The sequence below is a fragment of the Microcaecilia unicolor genome, chromosome 5 (genome assembly GCF_901765095.1).
Source record: "Microcaecilia unicolor chromosome 5, aMicUni1.1, whole genome shotgun sequence".
NCBI lineage: Eukaryota > Metazoa > Chordata > Amphibia > Gymnophiona > Siphonopidae > Microcaecilia > Microcaecilia unicolor.
In genome coordinates this window covers 255568309-255582662 of record NC_044035.1, presented here as the reverse complement: position 1 = coordinate 255582662, position 14354 = coordinate 255568309, and the positions used below count along the sequence as shown (strand labels likewise).

The following is a 14354-nucleotide window of genomic DNA, read 5'->3' as shown; positions in this document are numbered from 1 at the left end:
ATCCAAGAGCTTCTCCGCCCAATGGAAACAAGCTCTGGCTACCAAGCTCCCACACACAGAGGCTTGCAAGGCCAAAGCCGACAAATCAAAGCTGCACTTCAGAAAGGACTCTAGCTTCCTATCCTGAGGATCCCGTAAGGCTGTACCGCCATCCACCGGAATGGCCGTAGCCTTAGTAACTGCCGTAACCACCGCATCCACAGTAGGTGGTTTCAGAAGGGCCAAATCTTCCGGAGGCAAGGGATACAGCCGCGCCATAGCCCTAGACACCTTACAAGCAGCCTTCGGCAGAAACCATTCCTGAAAAACCATGTTTCTAATGTCTGAATTCATGGGAAAGAAACGGGAGGCTCTCCGAATCCCCTTAACCAAGGGATCTACCTGGGGTCCCTCTGCAGAGGGAGTGGCTGCCGGAGCAAACTTCAAAGTAGAGATCACCTGATTAATGAGCTCTAACAACTCCTCCTTATGAAAAATGCGAACCACTGAAGAATCTTCCCCAGGCCTTAGCCCATCCTGATCCTCAGACTCATCTAAGAGATCCTCCTCTCCTGGGACACTCCAAACCTCCGACCCAGGCAGAGAAAGTATCTCCATAGGCTCCGAAATATCCACCCACGGGCGCTTAACTCCCGCTCAGCTAGCAGTGTCCGGGGAACAAACAGCCTGAGAGGGGCCAGCTCTCCAGGCATTATACGGAGACCAAACAAACTCAGGGGGGAAACCAGACCCCCCCCCCCCGACGCTGCTAAAGCCCCAACAACACTTCCCGCAGTCTCCGCGACGGACCCCCCTCGCTCCTGAGTCGGCAGGTCCATCGCATGATCCGCGGCTAAACTAGGCGCGCTTCCTGCCACACACGGGTCCCCTGGTGCCGGTACGGAATGCGCAGCTAAAAGGGCCGCGCTTCCTGCCAAAAACGGCTCCGTTGAGGCCGACCCGGGACGTGCAGCCAAAATGGCCGCTTTTCCCGCCAAAACCAGCCCCGCCGTTGCTGGTCCGTAAAGTGCGGTCAAATCGCCGCCCAACACCTCCACCGACTCAGGGGAAAGCACGGGGGGCAAGAGCGCTGACAACGTAGGCTCCCCACAAAATTTACATTGGCCACCTTTAACTTCAACGCCGCGCTTCGCACAAAACTGACACCTCGCCGGCTTAGACATAATGGCCGCGAACACAATAAAAACAAACAGTTGCTTTGTGCTCTGACAGACTAATAAGCAAAACCGCCTAAAGAACGCCCTTGAAGACGTTTTATCTCTGGACTGCCACAAGAACGGCCAAAATAGCCGCCTTTTAAAAACATTTATTTTATTTATTTATTTTTTTAAATCTCGTTGCTGATGCCTAAACGCCTCAAGGGTACAGAACGAGGTCTGTAGCCGAGGTCAAGCAGTCCTCCAGAGGAAGAGCACAGGGGGAGGGACCCGGCCACCCGGGTGTGACAACCCACAGGGAATAAGAAGCCCCTTAGGACTTACACCCTGTAATAGAGAGCCAAGTGTGGGTTTTCTAACATTTACAACCCGACCTAGAAACCCCAAACGGGCCTACCAGACTGAGTACACTGCACAGGCTGCACACATCTACCCTCTGCTGAGACTGAGAAAATACTGGTTAGTAGAAGGGCTGCACAGGCTACTTATATAAGAAGTTTTAGTGTTCTCAGTCTCCCTCTGCTGGTAGGAGTGCATAACCCAAGCGTCTTGAACGGTCTGGAGGATTGCTGAGGAAGCAGCAATTTCAGAAAATCGGCCACAGATTTCAGGGAATGTGTTGTGGGAGTAATTTGGGTGGACTATGTCACACACACACACTCTCTCTCACACACTCTCTCTCACAGTCAATGTCTTTCTCTCACTCTCACACACTGTCTCTCACACACTCTATGTCTCACACTGTATCACATTCACTCTCTATGTGTCACACAGTCACTCACACACTCTCTTGGTCTCATACACTCAGTCTCACAGAGAGTCTGTGTCTCACACACACTCTCTCTCGCACACACTGTATCTGTGTGAAACACTCTCTCTCTCTCTCTCATTGTGTCTCACATACGCACTTGCACACGCTCTCATTCTCACACACACACTCTCTCTCACAGACACACTCGCACCCAGACTCACTCTCTCTCACACACACACACTCGCACATTCACTCTCTCTCTCTCACACACAGTCACTCTCACATACACTCTCTCAAACACACACACTCTGAGGAAAACCTTGCTAGCACCCGTTTCATTTGTGTCAGAAACGGGCCTTTTTTACTAGTGTTATATAAACTATACATATATAGCCTGATAGTCTAAGCCACTCAACAGGGCAACAGCACCTGCTACATAGATAAGTGCTGCTGACTGGGGTCATCCCTTGATTTTCATCAGTATTATCCAAATAATGCTGCTGAAAATCATTGCATGCCATCCTGGTCCTATTAAGACAGAACCAGAGCAGTCCTTGGGCAGAATGAGGGCATAAGTACATAAGTATAAATGTGCATAAATGTGCATAAATAAATAAATATTGCCATACTGGGACAGACCAAAGGTCCATCAAGCCCAGCATCCTGTTTCCAACAGTGGCCAATCCAGGTCACAAATACCTGGCAAGATCCCAGAAAAGCTCAATACATTTTATGCTGCTTATCCCAGAAATAAGAAGTGGATTTTCCCAAGTCAATTAAATAATGGTCTACGGACTTTTCCTTTAGGAAGCTGTCCAGACTATTTTTAAACCCCACTAAGCTAATCGCTTTTACCACATTCTCTGGCAACGAATTCCAGAGTTGAATTACACGTTGAGTGAAGAAAAACTTTCTCCGATTCATATTAAATTTACTACTTTGTAGATTCATTGCATGCCCCGGAGTCCTAGTATTTTTGGAAAGAGTAAACAAATGATTCACGTCTACCCGTTCCACTCCACTCATTATTTTATAGACCTGTATCATATCTCCTCTCAGCCGTCTCTTCTCCAAGTTGAAGAGCCCTAGACATTTCAGCCTTTCCTGCCCGGTCTGTCGGCCAGGTCGTTGTTTACGCCCACCAGATAAGTGGCTTGAAGAAATATGCCGTGCCAGTGAGCCCAATGCCACATCTGGACGACTTCCTGACACAGAGGACGAGATCCGGTGCCCCCCTGCTTGTTGGTGTAATACATTGCAAATTGATTGTCTACTTGAATGAGAATAACTTGATGGGATATCCGATCTCTGAAAGCCTTTAGAGCGATACAAATCAATCAAAGCTCCAGGAGACTGATCTGACGATTTGTTTCCTGGAGGGACCAAACTCCTTGAGTGTGAAGCCTATCTACATGAGCTCCCCATCCCAGGAGAAATGTATCTGTCGTTAGCACTTTTTGCAGCTGAGGAATTTGGAATGGAAGTCCCAAGGTCAAATTGGACCGAATTGTCCACCACTAAGCTTGCATAAGCTCCATGGACACTTGGATGACATCCTCTAGACTTCCCGTGGCTTGGTACCACTGAGAAGCCTGGGTCCATTGAGCAGATCTCATGTGCAGGCGTGCCATGGGTGTAACGTACACTGTGGAATCCATGTGGCCCAACAATCTCAACATCTGCCGAGCTGTGATCTGCTTCAATGTCCGAACCTTGGACACTAGGGAAAGAAGTTTCTCCGCACGTGTCTCTGGGAGGTAGGCTCAGACAGTCTTTGTTTCGAGCAGGGATCCTAGGAACTCCAATTGTTGAACCGGATGGAGATGGGATTTGGGGTAGTTAATAATGAACCCTAGTAGTTCCAGCATCCGAGTAGTCATCTGCATGGACTTCTGAGCACTGTCCTCCGAGGTGCTTTTCACCAGCCAATTGTCGAGATAAGGGAACACATGAACTCCCAGTCTGCGTAGCGATGCTGTGACTACTGCTAGACACTTTGTAAAGACCCTGGGAACTGACGCAAGGCGGTACTGAAAGTGATGAGTTCCCAGCCGAAACCGAAGATACTTCCGGTGGGATGGAACTATTGGGATGTGTGTATATGCATCCTTCAAGTCCAGACAGCATAGCCAATCATTTTCCTGAATCATGGGAAAAAGGGTGCCCAGGGAAACCATCCTGAACTTTTCTCAGACTAGGAATTTGTTCAGGGCCCTTAGGTCTAGGATGGGACGCATCCCCCCTGTCTTTTTCTGCACAAGGAAATACCTGGAATAGAATCCCTGCTCTTCTTCCCCTGCGGGTCTGACCAAAGGGTTTTTTGAAGGGTGGGGAGTTCCTCTCCAAGTACCTGCTTGTGTAGAGAGCTGAAAGAATGGGCTCTCGGTGGACAATTTGGAGGTTTGGAAAGCAAATTAAGGGTGTATCCAAGCCGGACTATTTGAAGAACTCACCAATCTGAGGTTATGAGAGGCCATCTTTGGTGAAAAAACGTTAACCTCCCCCCAACCAGCAAATCATCTGGGACGGATACTTTGGCTGCGGCTATGCTCTGCTGGAGCCAGTCAAAAGCTCGTCCCTTGCTTTTGCTGGAAAGAGGCAGGGGTCTTGGGTGCACGCTGTTGGTGAGAACGAGCGTGCTGGGGCTGAGCCTGAGCAGGCTGGTGAGCCGCAGGATTGTACTTATGCCTAAAGTAGGAATATGGAGCATTCCGCAACTTACTAAAATACCTCCTGGATAAGGAGGCAGTTGCAGAAGACGTCCAGCAGGAGACAGAAGACGTGGAGGGGCATAATCGAATGGGGCCGGCCATCTTTAAGGCCGGCACCGTCAAATGGCGTGCAAGACGATATTATCGAAATAAGATGGCCGGCCATCTTTTGTTTCGATAATACGGTCGGGGCCTCCAGAAGGCTGTAGACGTGTCGTGAAATGCTGTTCCACCATATGAATGCCTGAACTGCTTGTATTGTCTTTGGGTAAGATACCATTGCTAATAAACTATATCACTATATCTACTGAATACTGGGTTTCTTTCTAATTGGAGTGTTTGCTACTGCCTGGACGGTGTAAAACTGTCATGAGCAGATACAAGATTGGGGTAATTAAGTATTTAGAGGGGATATGCAATTCTTTCCAGGATAGTAGAAAGCCCATGGCTTCCACTGCCCAAACAGAGTGGCAGACCTAATTATATTCACTGGCCAAATCCCTTAGAGATCGCTGGCATTGGTTTTCGCCGATAATGGAAACTAATGCCGGCCATCTCAAACCCGGCCAAATCCAAGCCATTTGGTCGTGGGAGGAGCCAGCATTTGTAGTGCACTGGCCCCACTAACTGAATGGAAAAAGCCCTTTCCTTATCGATCTGGAAGGAAATTGCATGAAAATGAGCTGCTTGCTGTTAGCTCATTTGCACACGATTTCCTTCCTAAGGAGGGGAAGCGACGGCAGATGAGGACGTCCTTCCCTGTGACAGCAGTTGAGAACGTCCAAAATGTAGATGTTTCTGTGAGAAGGACATCAATGCCTTGCTATGCCTCCAATACCCTCTTTATTTATTTATGTGATTTTGAATCACAAGTAGCAGCAGTGGGATTTGAACCAGCCACCTCTGGATTGCCAGACCAGTGCTCTAACCATTAGGCCACTCTGCCACTTCTCCATTCTACTCCACTCCCTTGAAAGTTGGCCATCCCTGTGGGGGACAGTTGAGGCCGTCCAAAATGTTTGAAAGAAAGACTTCCATGCCTTTGTTATGCCTCTGCTAACACACACATACCTCCTCCCCCCAGGGACCTACATACTGCCCCCCCCCCCCAGAGGGATGGCCAAATTTCAAGGAAGTGGAGTGAAATGGAGAAGTGGTGGAGTGGCCTAGTGGCTAGAGCAATGGTCTGGCAATCCAGAGGTGGCTGGTTCAAATCCCACTGCTGCTACTTGTGATCCAGAATCCAAATAAATAAAGAGGGTGTTGGAAGCATAGCAAAGGCATGGATGTCCTCACAGAAGCATTCACATTTTGGACGTTCTCAACTGCCATCACAGGGAAGGACATCTTCAACTGCCATCGCAGGGACGGAGGCTTAGCGAAGGACATACTGAAAAAAGTTTTTGATGTTTTTTTTTTTTCGGTGTGGGAGGTGGTTAATCACCACTTGCGAAGTCAGGGGAGGCCATCCCCGATACCCTCCGGTGGTCATCTGGTCAGTTCAGTTCGGGCACCTTTTTGATGCTTGGTCTTCAAAATAAACGGACCAAGTAAAGTCGGCCAAATGCTTCTTTTTTCCATTATCAGCCCAGGGCACCCATCTCTTACCCACGCCCCTGTCCCGCCTTCGCTACGCCTCCGATACGCCCCCTTAAACTTTGGCCGCTCCTGTGACGGCCTGCAGTTGAGAGCGCCCAAAATCGGCTTTCCATTATGCCGATTTGGGCGGCTTCAGGAGAAGGGTGGCCATCTCCCGATTTGTGTCGGAAGATGGGCGCCCTTCCCGTTTGAAAATGAGCAGGATAGCATCAGTATGCTTCTTGATTTGGTCAGCAACCTCCTCAACCTTCTCTCCAAAAAAGTTATCCCCCAGCAAGGGGCATCCACCAACCTCTGCTGAACAGAATGTTCCAGGTCAGAAACACACAGCCATGAGAGTCTGTGCATTGCTATACCTTGGGCAGAGATCCTGGATGCCACATAAAGAGTGTAGTAAATGCCCCTGGCCAAGAACTTGTGACACGCCTTCTGCTGCTTGACTAACTGACGAAACGGCTTGGCCTGCTCCAGAGGGAGTGCATCGACCAAGTCTGACAGCTGCTGCACCAGTTCCGCAAGTACACGCTCGTGAAAAGCTGGTATGATTGGATATGGGCGATGAGCATAAAGGCCTGATACATCTTTCTCCCAAAAGAGTCCAGGGTCCTAGCTTCTCTGCCTGAGGGAGCCGAGGCACAGTTCCTAGTACTTTTGGCTCTATCGAGATCGGCATCCACCATCATGGAATCGTGAGGTAACTGAGACCTTACCAGGCTCCCCGTGGATCTGATACTAGGTGTCAATCTTCTTGAGGACCACAGGGACAGACAGAGGGGATGCCCAATTCCTATCAAGGACTTCTTTGAGTACCTCGTGGAGAAGAGCAGTCACTGCTTCCTTAGGCAGGGAGGTGTAGTCCAGGACCTTCAGCATCTTGGCCCTTGGCTAATTCTCTACTTCTACTGGGAATGGAATGGCCTCAGCCATTTCCCATACACAAGAGGTGAAAGAAAGGCTCTCAGGTGGAGACAGTCTCCTCTCAGGTGCTGGGGAGGGCTCAGAAGTAACTGCATAGGACTTGTCAGAGGAGAAGTACCTGGGATCCTCTTCCGATTCCCATGAGCGCTCCTCCTCGGTGTCGGAAAGCATCTCCCTCAGGAATGTCCAAGACCGAGCCTGCCTCGATGCCGAGGACCCATGTCCTCAACAGCGGCGTCGAGAACCCGGTTCCCATCTCAACTCCAGTGATGCTTCCTCCACCAACGCCGAGGGGGTGCCGGCCTGGGTGGCAGTCGACACCGGGGCCACAGCCAGAGGTATGTTTTAAAATGGAAGAGAAAGCAGGGAATTGTTTCCGGGGTTTTTTGAGGTAATGATATTGCAAGAGTTTTTGTTGAGGATTGAAAACAACTAGTTATTAATGTATATTGTTTAATTCTAGGAGATACACCTTGATACAGCACTAGTTGCGAAACGTGAATTCATGTCGGTGGTTTGAGATCTCCGAGATGAGTAATCAATGGTATAAAAGTTTTTGAAATGAGAAGAAGGAATTTATAGCGACGCTACAATTTGAAGCTAAGTGCTTGTATTGAATATATATAAAGTAAATGTAAAAAGATAAAAATATGAAAAAAAAGTTTATTTAAATGAATTTGTGGATCAAATGAGGAATATCTGCCCACCATAAAAGTGCCTGGCTCACGTTATTAGCCTGTGTGGTGGTGACAGAGGAATCTGATGGATCCTATATAATGCAATAAATCCCCTTTAATGTTAAAGAAGCTGTTGAAATATACTGAGAGCTGGGTAATGTTTTGTGATATATAGTGATTCCCCCTCTATTGAAATATCGATACCATATTCAGTGGACTCAATTTTTCTATGGCATATTTGCCAAACCAGGCGACGTGGAATGGTGTCTACCCAGCTGTGAGAAGAAGCAAGCCTGCTTGCAGGGCCGTGCCTAGGGTCTCCGGTGCCCCCCTGCAGACTATCAGTTGGTGCCCCCCCCCCCCCCCCCGTGTGGTATCTCCTTTCTCTCTTCTCCCTCTTCTACCACCCTGCCCCCTTTTTCAGCCCATTACCATAAAAGATAAATGACAAGTTGAAGAACAGCAATCATGGCAAGGCTTACAAGCCTTTCTTGCGAAATACTTGATCGCAAATAATTTTTTATGATTTTTAACCGTGAAAATGATCACTCACCACTTGCCACACTGACAGGAATTGTCAGCAATATTCTTAGAATGATGCTCACATTTGGGAATGGGAGGCTATTTGATATAACAGATTTTAGAGTTTCAAAAGGATTATGAAAATGGCACAATTCGGTCTTAAACAGATCTTTAAAGGCACATAGTTCAACATACAGTTCAGTTCCATTGATGTCCTTATTATCACCATCTGATAAATGAAGTTGCAAATCATTGCAATATTGTTGGCGCTGTTCATGATCAGTTTCGGCAAGTTTATCACTTTGCACTTGCCAACATTAAATCTCATCTGCTATTAGGATTCCCAGTCTTCCAACTTCCTAAGGTCTTCCTGCAATTTTTCACAATCCGCATGCATTTTAACAGCTTTGAATTGTTTTGCGTCATCTGCAAATTTAATTACCTCACTCGTCATTCCCATTTCTAGATCAGTACAATATAGCACCGGTCCCTTTACAGATCTCTGGGGCACTCCAGTATTCACCCTTCTCCACTAAGTGAAATGGCAATTTAACCCTACCCTCTGTTGTCTATCAATAAATTCCTAATCCACTATTTTGCCTGGCACTGACATCAGGCTTACCAATCTACATGGGTATCTTTGGGGCATCTTTTCTTTACAACGCTAATCCCTTTAAGATTGTGCCTGGGAGCACTAAGATGGCTTTATATTTCCTAGAATAACACAGCTTTAGAATTTCAACATAGCTGCCTTTTCAATTTAAGAAATAATGAAGTTTTTTGCATGCATCTCATTGTTACATAGCTCGTAGGACCATGAACGAATATTCATTTAAGTAAAATAATGCATGACTTTACCATTTAACACATGTTGTGAGGCAAAAATCATATCTTATTTCCTTTAAACACAATATCTATTTCAAAAAGTTGGCAATACTGCTCTGGAGAGTCAGTTTTCAAAATGGCTGTGTCCTCCCCTGTCCACCTCAGACTACACCATAGTTCAACAGCAAAGTACAATTTAATTATTGCAGTTGTGAATCTGTGAACAGTGAATAGCAGACACAGCCAGTAGACTACATGTTCTTATAAAAATTAGTCTTTTTGTCTTGTAATGAAACGAGATTTTCATAATGAAGAAGAGTATAATTTTATAACAGGGTGCCAGGCCCTGCTGCAACAGAACAGCGCTAGCCGTAGGGGTCCGGGGAGAAGAGGAAAAAAATGGTGTGACTCCATTGCTACACCCGCAGGCAGGCTAGCTGACCTCCCCAGCGGATCCAAGCAGCGGCTCTCAGCACTCCAATGGCAACACTCGGTCCAAATAACTCGGATGGACCTGTCACAGACGATCGGACTCGGACCTGCCTTACAATGTGCTCTGCATCCGCGAGCGAGGCTCCAAGGCGCGTGAAAGAGCTGGGCGGTGCCAAAGAGCCAAGCGCTGCGTGTGGGAAGGCAGCAGCAGTGCATGCGCATAGGCGCCAATGCGGTAAGATTTATTTTTTTACTTTTTAAATACAACTTGAAGGCAGCGCCGTGGCCAACGCGGCGCCCTTGAAGGCAGGCGCCCCCCTGCGGTGCTTACCCTGCTTACCGTGTTGGCACGGCCCTGCCTGCTTGTCCTCGGAGAATACAAGTTAAGGTGCTCAGAGAAAACTGGGTAGGTACAAGAGGGGCCTTGAGGTCTGTCTTTGATGAACTGAATGATGGAAGTCTTTGTAAAGCGTCAGCTTAATATTTCTGCAACCTGAGATAGAGGTTTTTTTTTCTTTTTATAAACTTGGAGACTTTAAGGCTAAGCTGATGAAACTGCCCACTGCTGAACTACCTTTATAATCATTTTTTAAACACAAAGAATGTATCAGGATTCTAAGAAGAGACTGGATTTAAGGACTGTGTCCTACACAAAATCCCTTGGTTGTGTACATGTCAGAAGTAATTTTATAAAGCTTTTACTATGTATAAAGACTGTTTTCCATGCAGAAAAAGGCTTTTATAAAATTGCACAACCACATATAGGCATAAAAAGTAGACACTGGAAAGACTGAGCCTACTTTTGTTTGATCTGTGTGTAGATGTTCCTAGAGGCGTACTTTGCTTGTAGGGAGGAGGGAGGAGCTGCAATGTACACATGCATATTATAAAATATACGTATATACAGAGCCCACGCAGTTACACCATCTTTGGAGCAGGTATATATTGCTACGTTTGCATTTGTATGCTACTGGGGCTGATCTGGGAGCCTATTTTATAAATGCACATAAGTGTTTATGTTGCCTTTTAATACAGGCTTAAAATAGATGGGGCCTCTTAAGAATAACTCACCCTATTCATATAATGTGGGGACCAAAAAAGTTATCAATGTTCATCTATGTCCCAAACATTTCATATCAGATGTAAAATATGGACAACTCAACAATTTTTTCTTTTTATTGGGAAAATCAGATTAGCTGCATATCACAACCATATGAATAGTCTTATTCTTTCGCTCAGGCGAAATGGTGTGTAGCAAATCCTCATATATCTCCCATCAATCCATATTTTTATACAAAATTTTGTTCTTAAAGATTGTGCATATATATATATTTCACTCCCAAAGGCTGTGTAAGTATGCCCAGAGCATATAGTTTTTACAATCATTCACTTATCTGTGAAACGGCAATCTAGCAGTAACAGGGAACCCCCGCCGACATGGCCAGGTTTCGCATAGCGCTTTTTCAAGGAAGAGGCTCTCTTAACATCCTGCTTTACTCCTGTATACCAAAAGATGGCGGCCATCTTTTGGTATACAGGAGTAAAGCAGGATGTTAAGAGAGCCTCTTCCTTGAAAAAGCGCTATGCGAAACCTGGCCATGTCGGCGGGGGTTCCCTGTTACTGCTAGATTGCCGTTTCACAGATAAGTGAATGATTGTAAAAACTATATGCTCTGGGCATACTTACACAGCCTTTGGGAGTGAAATATATATATATGCACAATCTTTAAGAACAAAATTTTGTATAAAAAATATGGATTGATGGGAGATATATGAGGATTTGCTACACACCATTTCGCCTGAGCGAAAGAATAAGACTATTCATATGGTTGTGATATGCAGCTAATCTGATTTTCCCAATAAAAAGAAAAAATTGTTGAGTTGTCCATATTTTACATCTGATATGAAATGTTTGGGACATAGATGAACATTTAAAATAGATGGGGAGCATTTTGGACTTCTCAAAATAGGCATCTTGCTATTAGATCAAGCCAATATGAGGAAATTCTCTATTTTCCATGAATAAAACGTGTTTTGATATTATAAAATCACACAAATAAATGTGCACATACTTTTACTATTTTTTATGCTCCAAAAATATAACTCTTACAGGGGGTCTTTTAGTAAAGTACACTAAAATCTAAGTTTACTGTGTTCCAATTTGGAGCTTTCCTGTGCGCTAAGCCCAGATTTAATGCAGCACTTAGTGGGGCATTTTTAATTTTTTTTCTTTGCAGGTTGTGAGCTAATTAATGTTTTCATTAGCGTGCAGTCCCTGCAAAAAAATTAACATAGGAACACATACCACCTCCTATTTAGGAGGCGCTAAGTACTCCCACATTAACCCTGCATTATCCAGTTAGCACATGCTATTCCTAATGCACTAGCTGTATAACACAGGAACACCCACTCTCCACTAACACGCTAAGGGGGTCAACCGTTGTAGCATTTTTAGCTCACAGTAGAAATCAGCTGGAGGTAAACACTGAGATGCCCATAGGAATATAATAGGTGTCTCAACGTTTACCGCCAGCTGATTTCTATCGCAAGCTAAAAGTGCTACCGCAGCTTAGTAAAAGACCCCCCCTAACTGTGCATTAAGAATGCCCTCCAGTAAAACAGCCCCACAATTTGGTATTTATGTTTTTAAAAAATAAAAATTATTCACAATTTTGAGGAAGGGAAGAGGAAAACACCTGCTAACTTAAGAATCCCTGCTTACAATTCACAGCATGTTTTGTGATTATCCCTGATCCTAGCAGCCTTCTCACCTTGTAAAATTTCTCATCAGGTTGAGATGGGATCGCCTTTACTGCAGTAGTGGCCTGCTCAGATTTGTCTGTTTCTTCTACAGGCTTCTCTTTTGTGGATTTCTGATAAGACGGCCCACTGCTCTTGCTTTCTGGAGATGCTGGTCTCTCTTTACCCTTTTTAGTCACAGATTTGCCTGGTTTGCTCAATTTCTTCTCCAGTTTTTGTCTTTCTTCCAGTTTCAGTCTTTCCTGTTCTGCCTTCCATGCCTTTAAAAACAATTAAAACATTCACAAATCCAGTAAGTAAGAAAGCTAGTAGCTAACTAAGGGTTCCTTTTACTAAGGCACGCTAACAGATTTAGTGTATGCTAATGATTAGTGTGCGTTAAATGGTAAGGAGGCCATTATATTCCTATGGGTGCCTTATCATTTAGCATATGCTAATCATTAGTGTGTGCTAAATCTGGAAAAATACACAAGTAGCCCCAGTCTCTCCTCTCTCCTTGGATTCTCAGAAGGAATGTAGAGGGTTCCCCATTCCCTCAGGCACCCAGTTAACAGGGCAGATGTTTATGTGGCTTCTATAGCCTGTATACTCCTGGATCACTCTTCGACTTTCTTATACCGACTAAGATACAGTAGCAGAGTATTATGTCTGTAGATTTCTTGGTCTACAGGGCCACAAGTTTAGACTAGAAGGGGTCCTCCTAGTGTAATGATCGGAGCATAGGCAGTCGGTGGCCCAACTGTTTGGGGAGGCTAAAGGGGGTGGGGCCAGGGGTGGAACTTACATCCATAATTGTCTGACAACACACAGAAAAAAAAATAAGTAAAAATAAAATAGTCACAATTAATACCTTTTATTACATTTAGATATTAGATATGTATCATATGTCAAAGAATAAAGTGGTTGCTCACAGCATACTAACCACAATCGCTCAACTGCAAAACACTATGCACAAATTTGTGCAAAAACACAGCAGAACCTTACTGTACCGTAAATATTACACTGGGCAGACCCTAATACACCAATATACCACCCATATGGAAAATGCAGACTGTCAATAATATGAAACAAGGGATCATAATATCACAATTCTCATGTAGAGCCACAAAACACCCTTTTAGGGTGGATAGTGTTCACAATGAGCTCCTTTTATTAACGACCATATGTAGATCCTTCAAGAGGTAGTATGGTAAAATTATGTATCATACCTGATAATTTTCTTTCCATTAATCATAGCTGATCAATCCATAGACTGGTGGGTTGTGTCCATCTACCAGCAGGTGGAGATAGAGAGCAATCCTTTTGCCTCCCTATATGTGGTCTTGTGCTGCCGGAAACTCCTCAGTATGTCGATATCCAAGCTCCATCCGCAGGACTCAGCACTTAGAGAATTACACCCACAAAGGGACACTCTGCCCAGCTCACCACCACCGAAACGGGGGAGGGGAATTAACCCAGCTCATCCCCACACAAGTGGGGAGGGGAATCCGTCCAGCACATCCCCGCGGAGCGGGGGAGGGACACCACCCCGCCGATGCGGGGGGATCTGGCTTATCCTGCAACCGCGGGAGGAGCTGACTGACCCTAACACCGCCGAAGCGGGAGGGAGCGCCGGCAGAATTTATGTCTCAATCCAGCCCCGTAAAACGGAGGGGAGAGGAATGCAGCACCTCACTGTAACACAAACTCGTCTCAACTCCTGAAGAATCCAATTGAAAAAACTTGAACACGAAGTCCTCCTGAACAGGAACTGAAGACTAAACTTGAACCTGAAATGCAACCAGAATATAAACAGTACAGATATCTGGGAGGGGCTATGGATTAATCAGCTATGATTAATGGAAAGAAAATTATCAGGTATGATACATAATTTTACCTTCCATATCATCATGCTGATCAATCCATAGACTGGTGGGATGTACCGAAGCAGTACTCACCCAGGGCGGGACATTGAAATCCCTGACCGCAACACTGAAGCTCCAAACCGGGCCTCCGCCCGAGC

General features: G+C 45.6%; 1 protein-coding gene across 1 annotated transcript in view; it reads right to left on the bottom strand.

Annotated features, from left to right (window-relative positions):
* Positions 1 to 14354, bottom strand: part of SPAG17 (sperm associated antigen 17) — a 994731-nt gene that overhangs the window by 534928 nt on the left and 445449 nt on the right. Inside the window, exon 20 of the mRNA XM_030205033.1 lies at positions 12364 to 12612. Coding sequence (XP_030060893.1) covers positions 12364 to 12612 — 249 coding nt within the window. The remainder of the gene's footprint in view (positions 1 to 12363; positions 12613 to 14354) is intronic.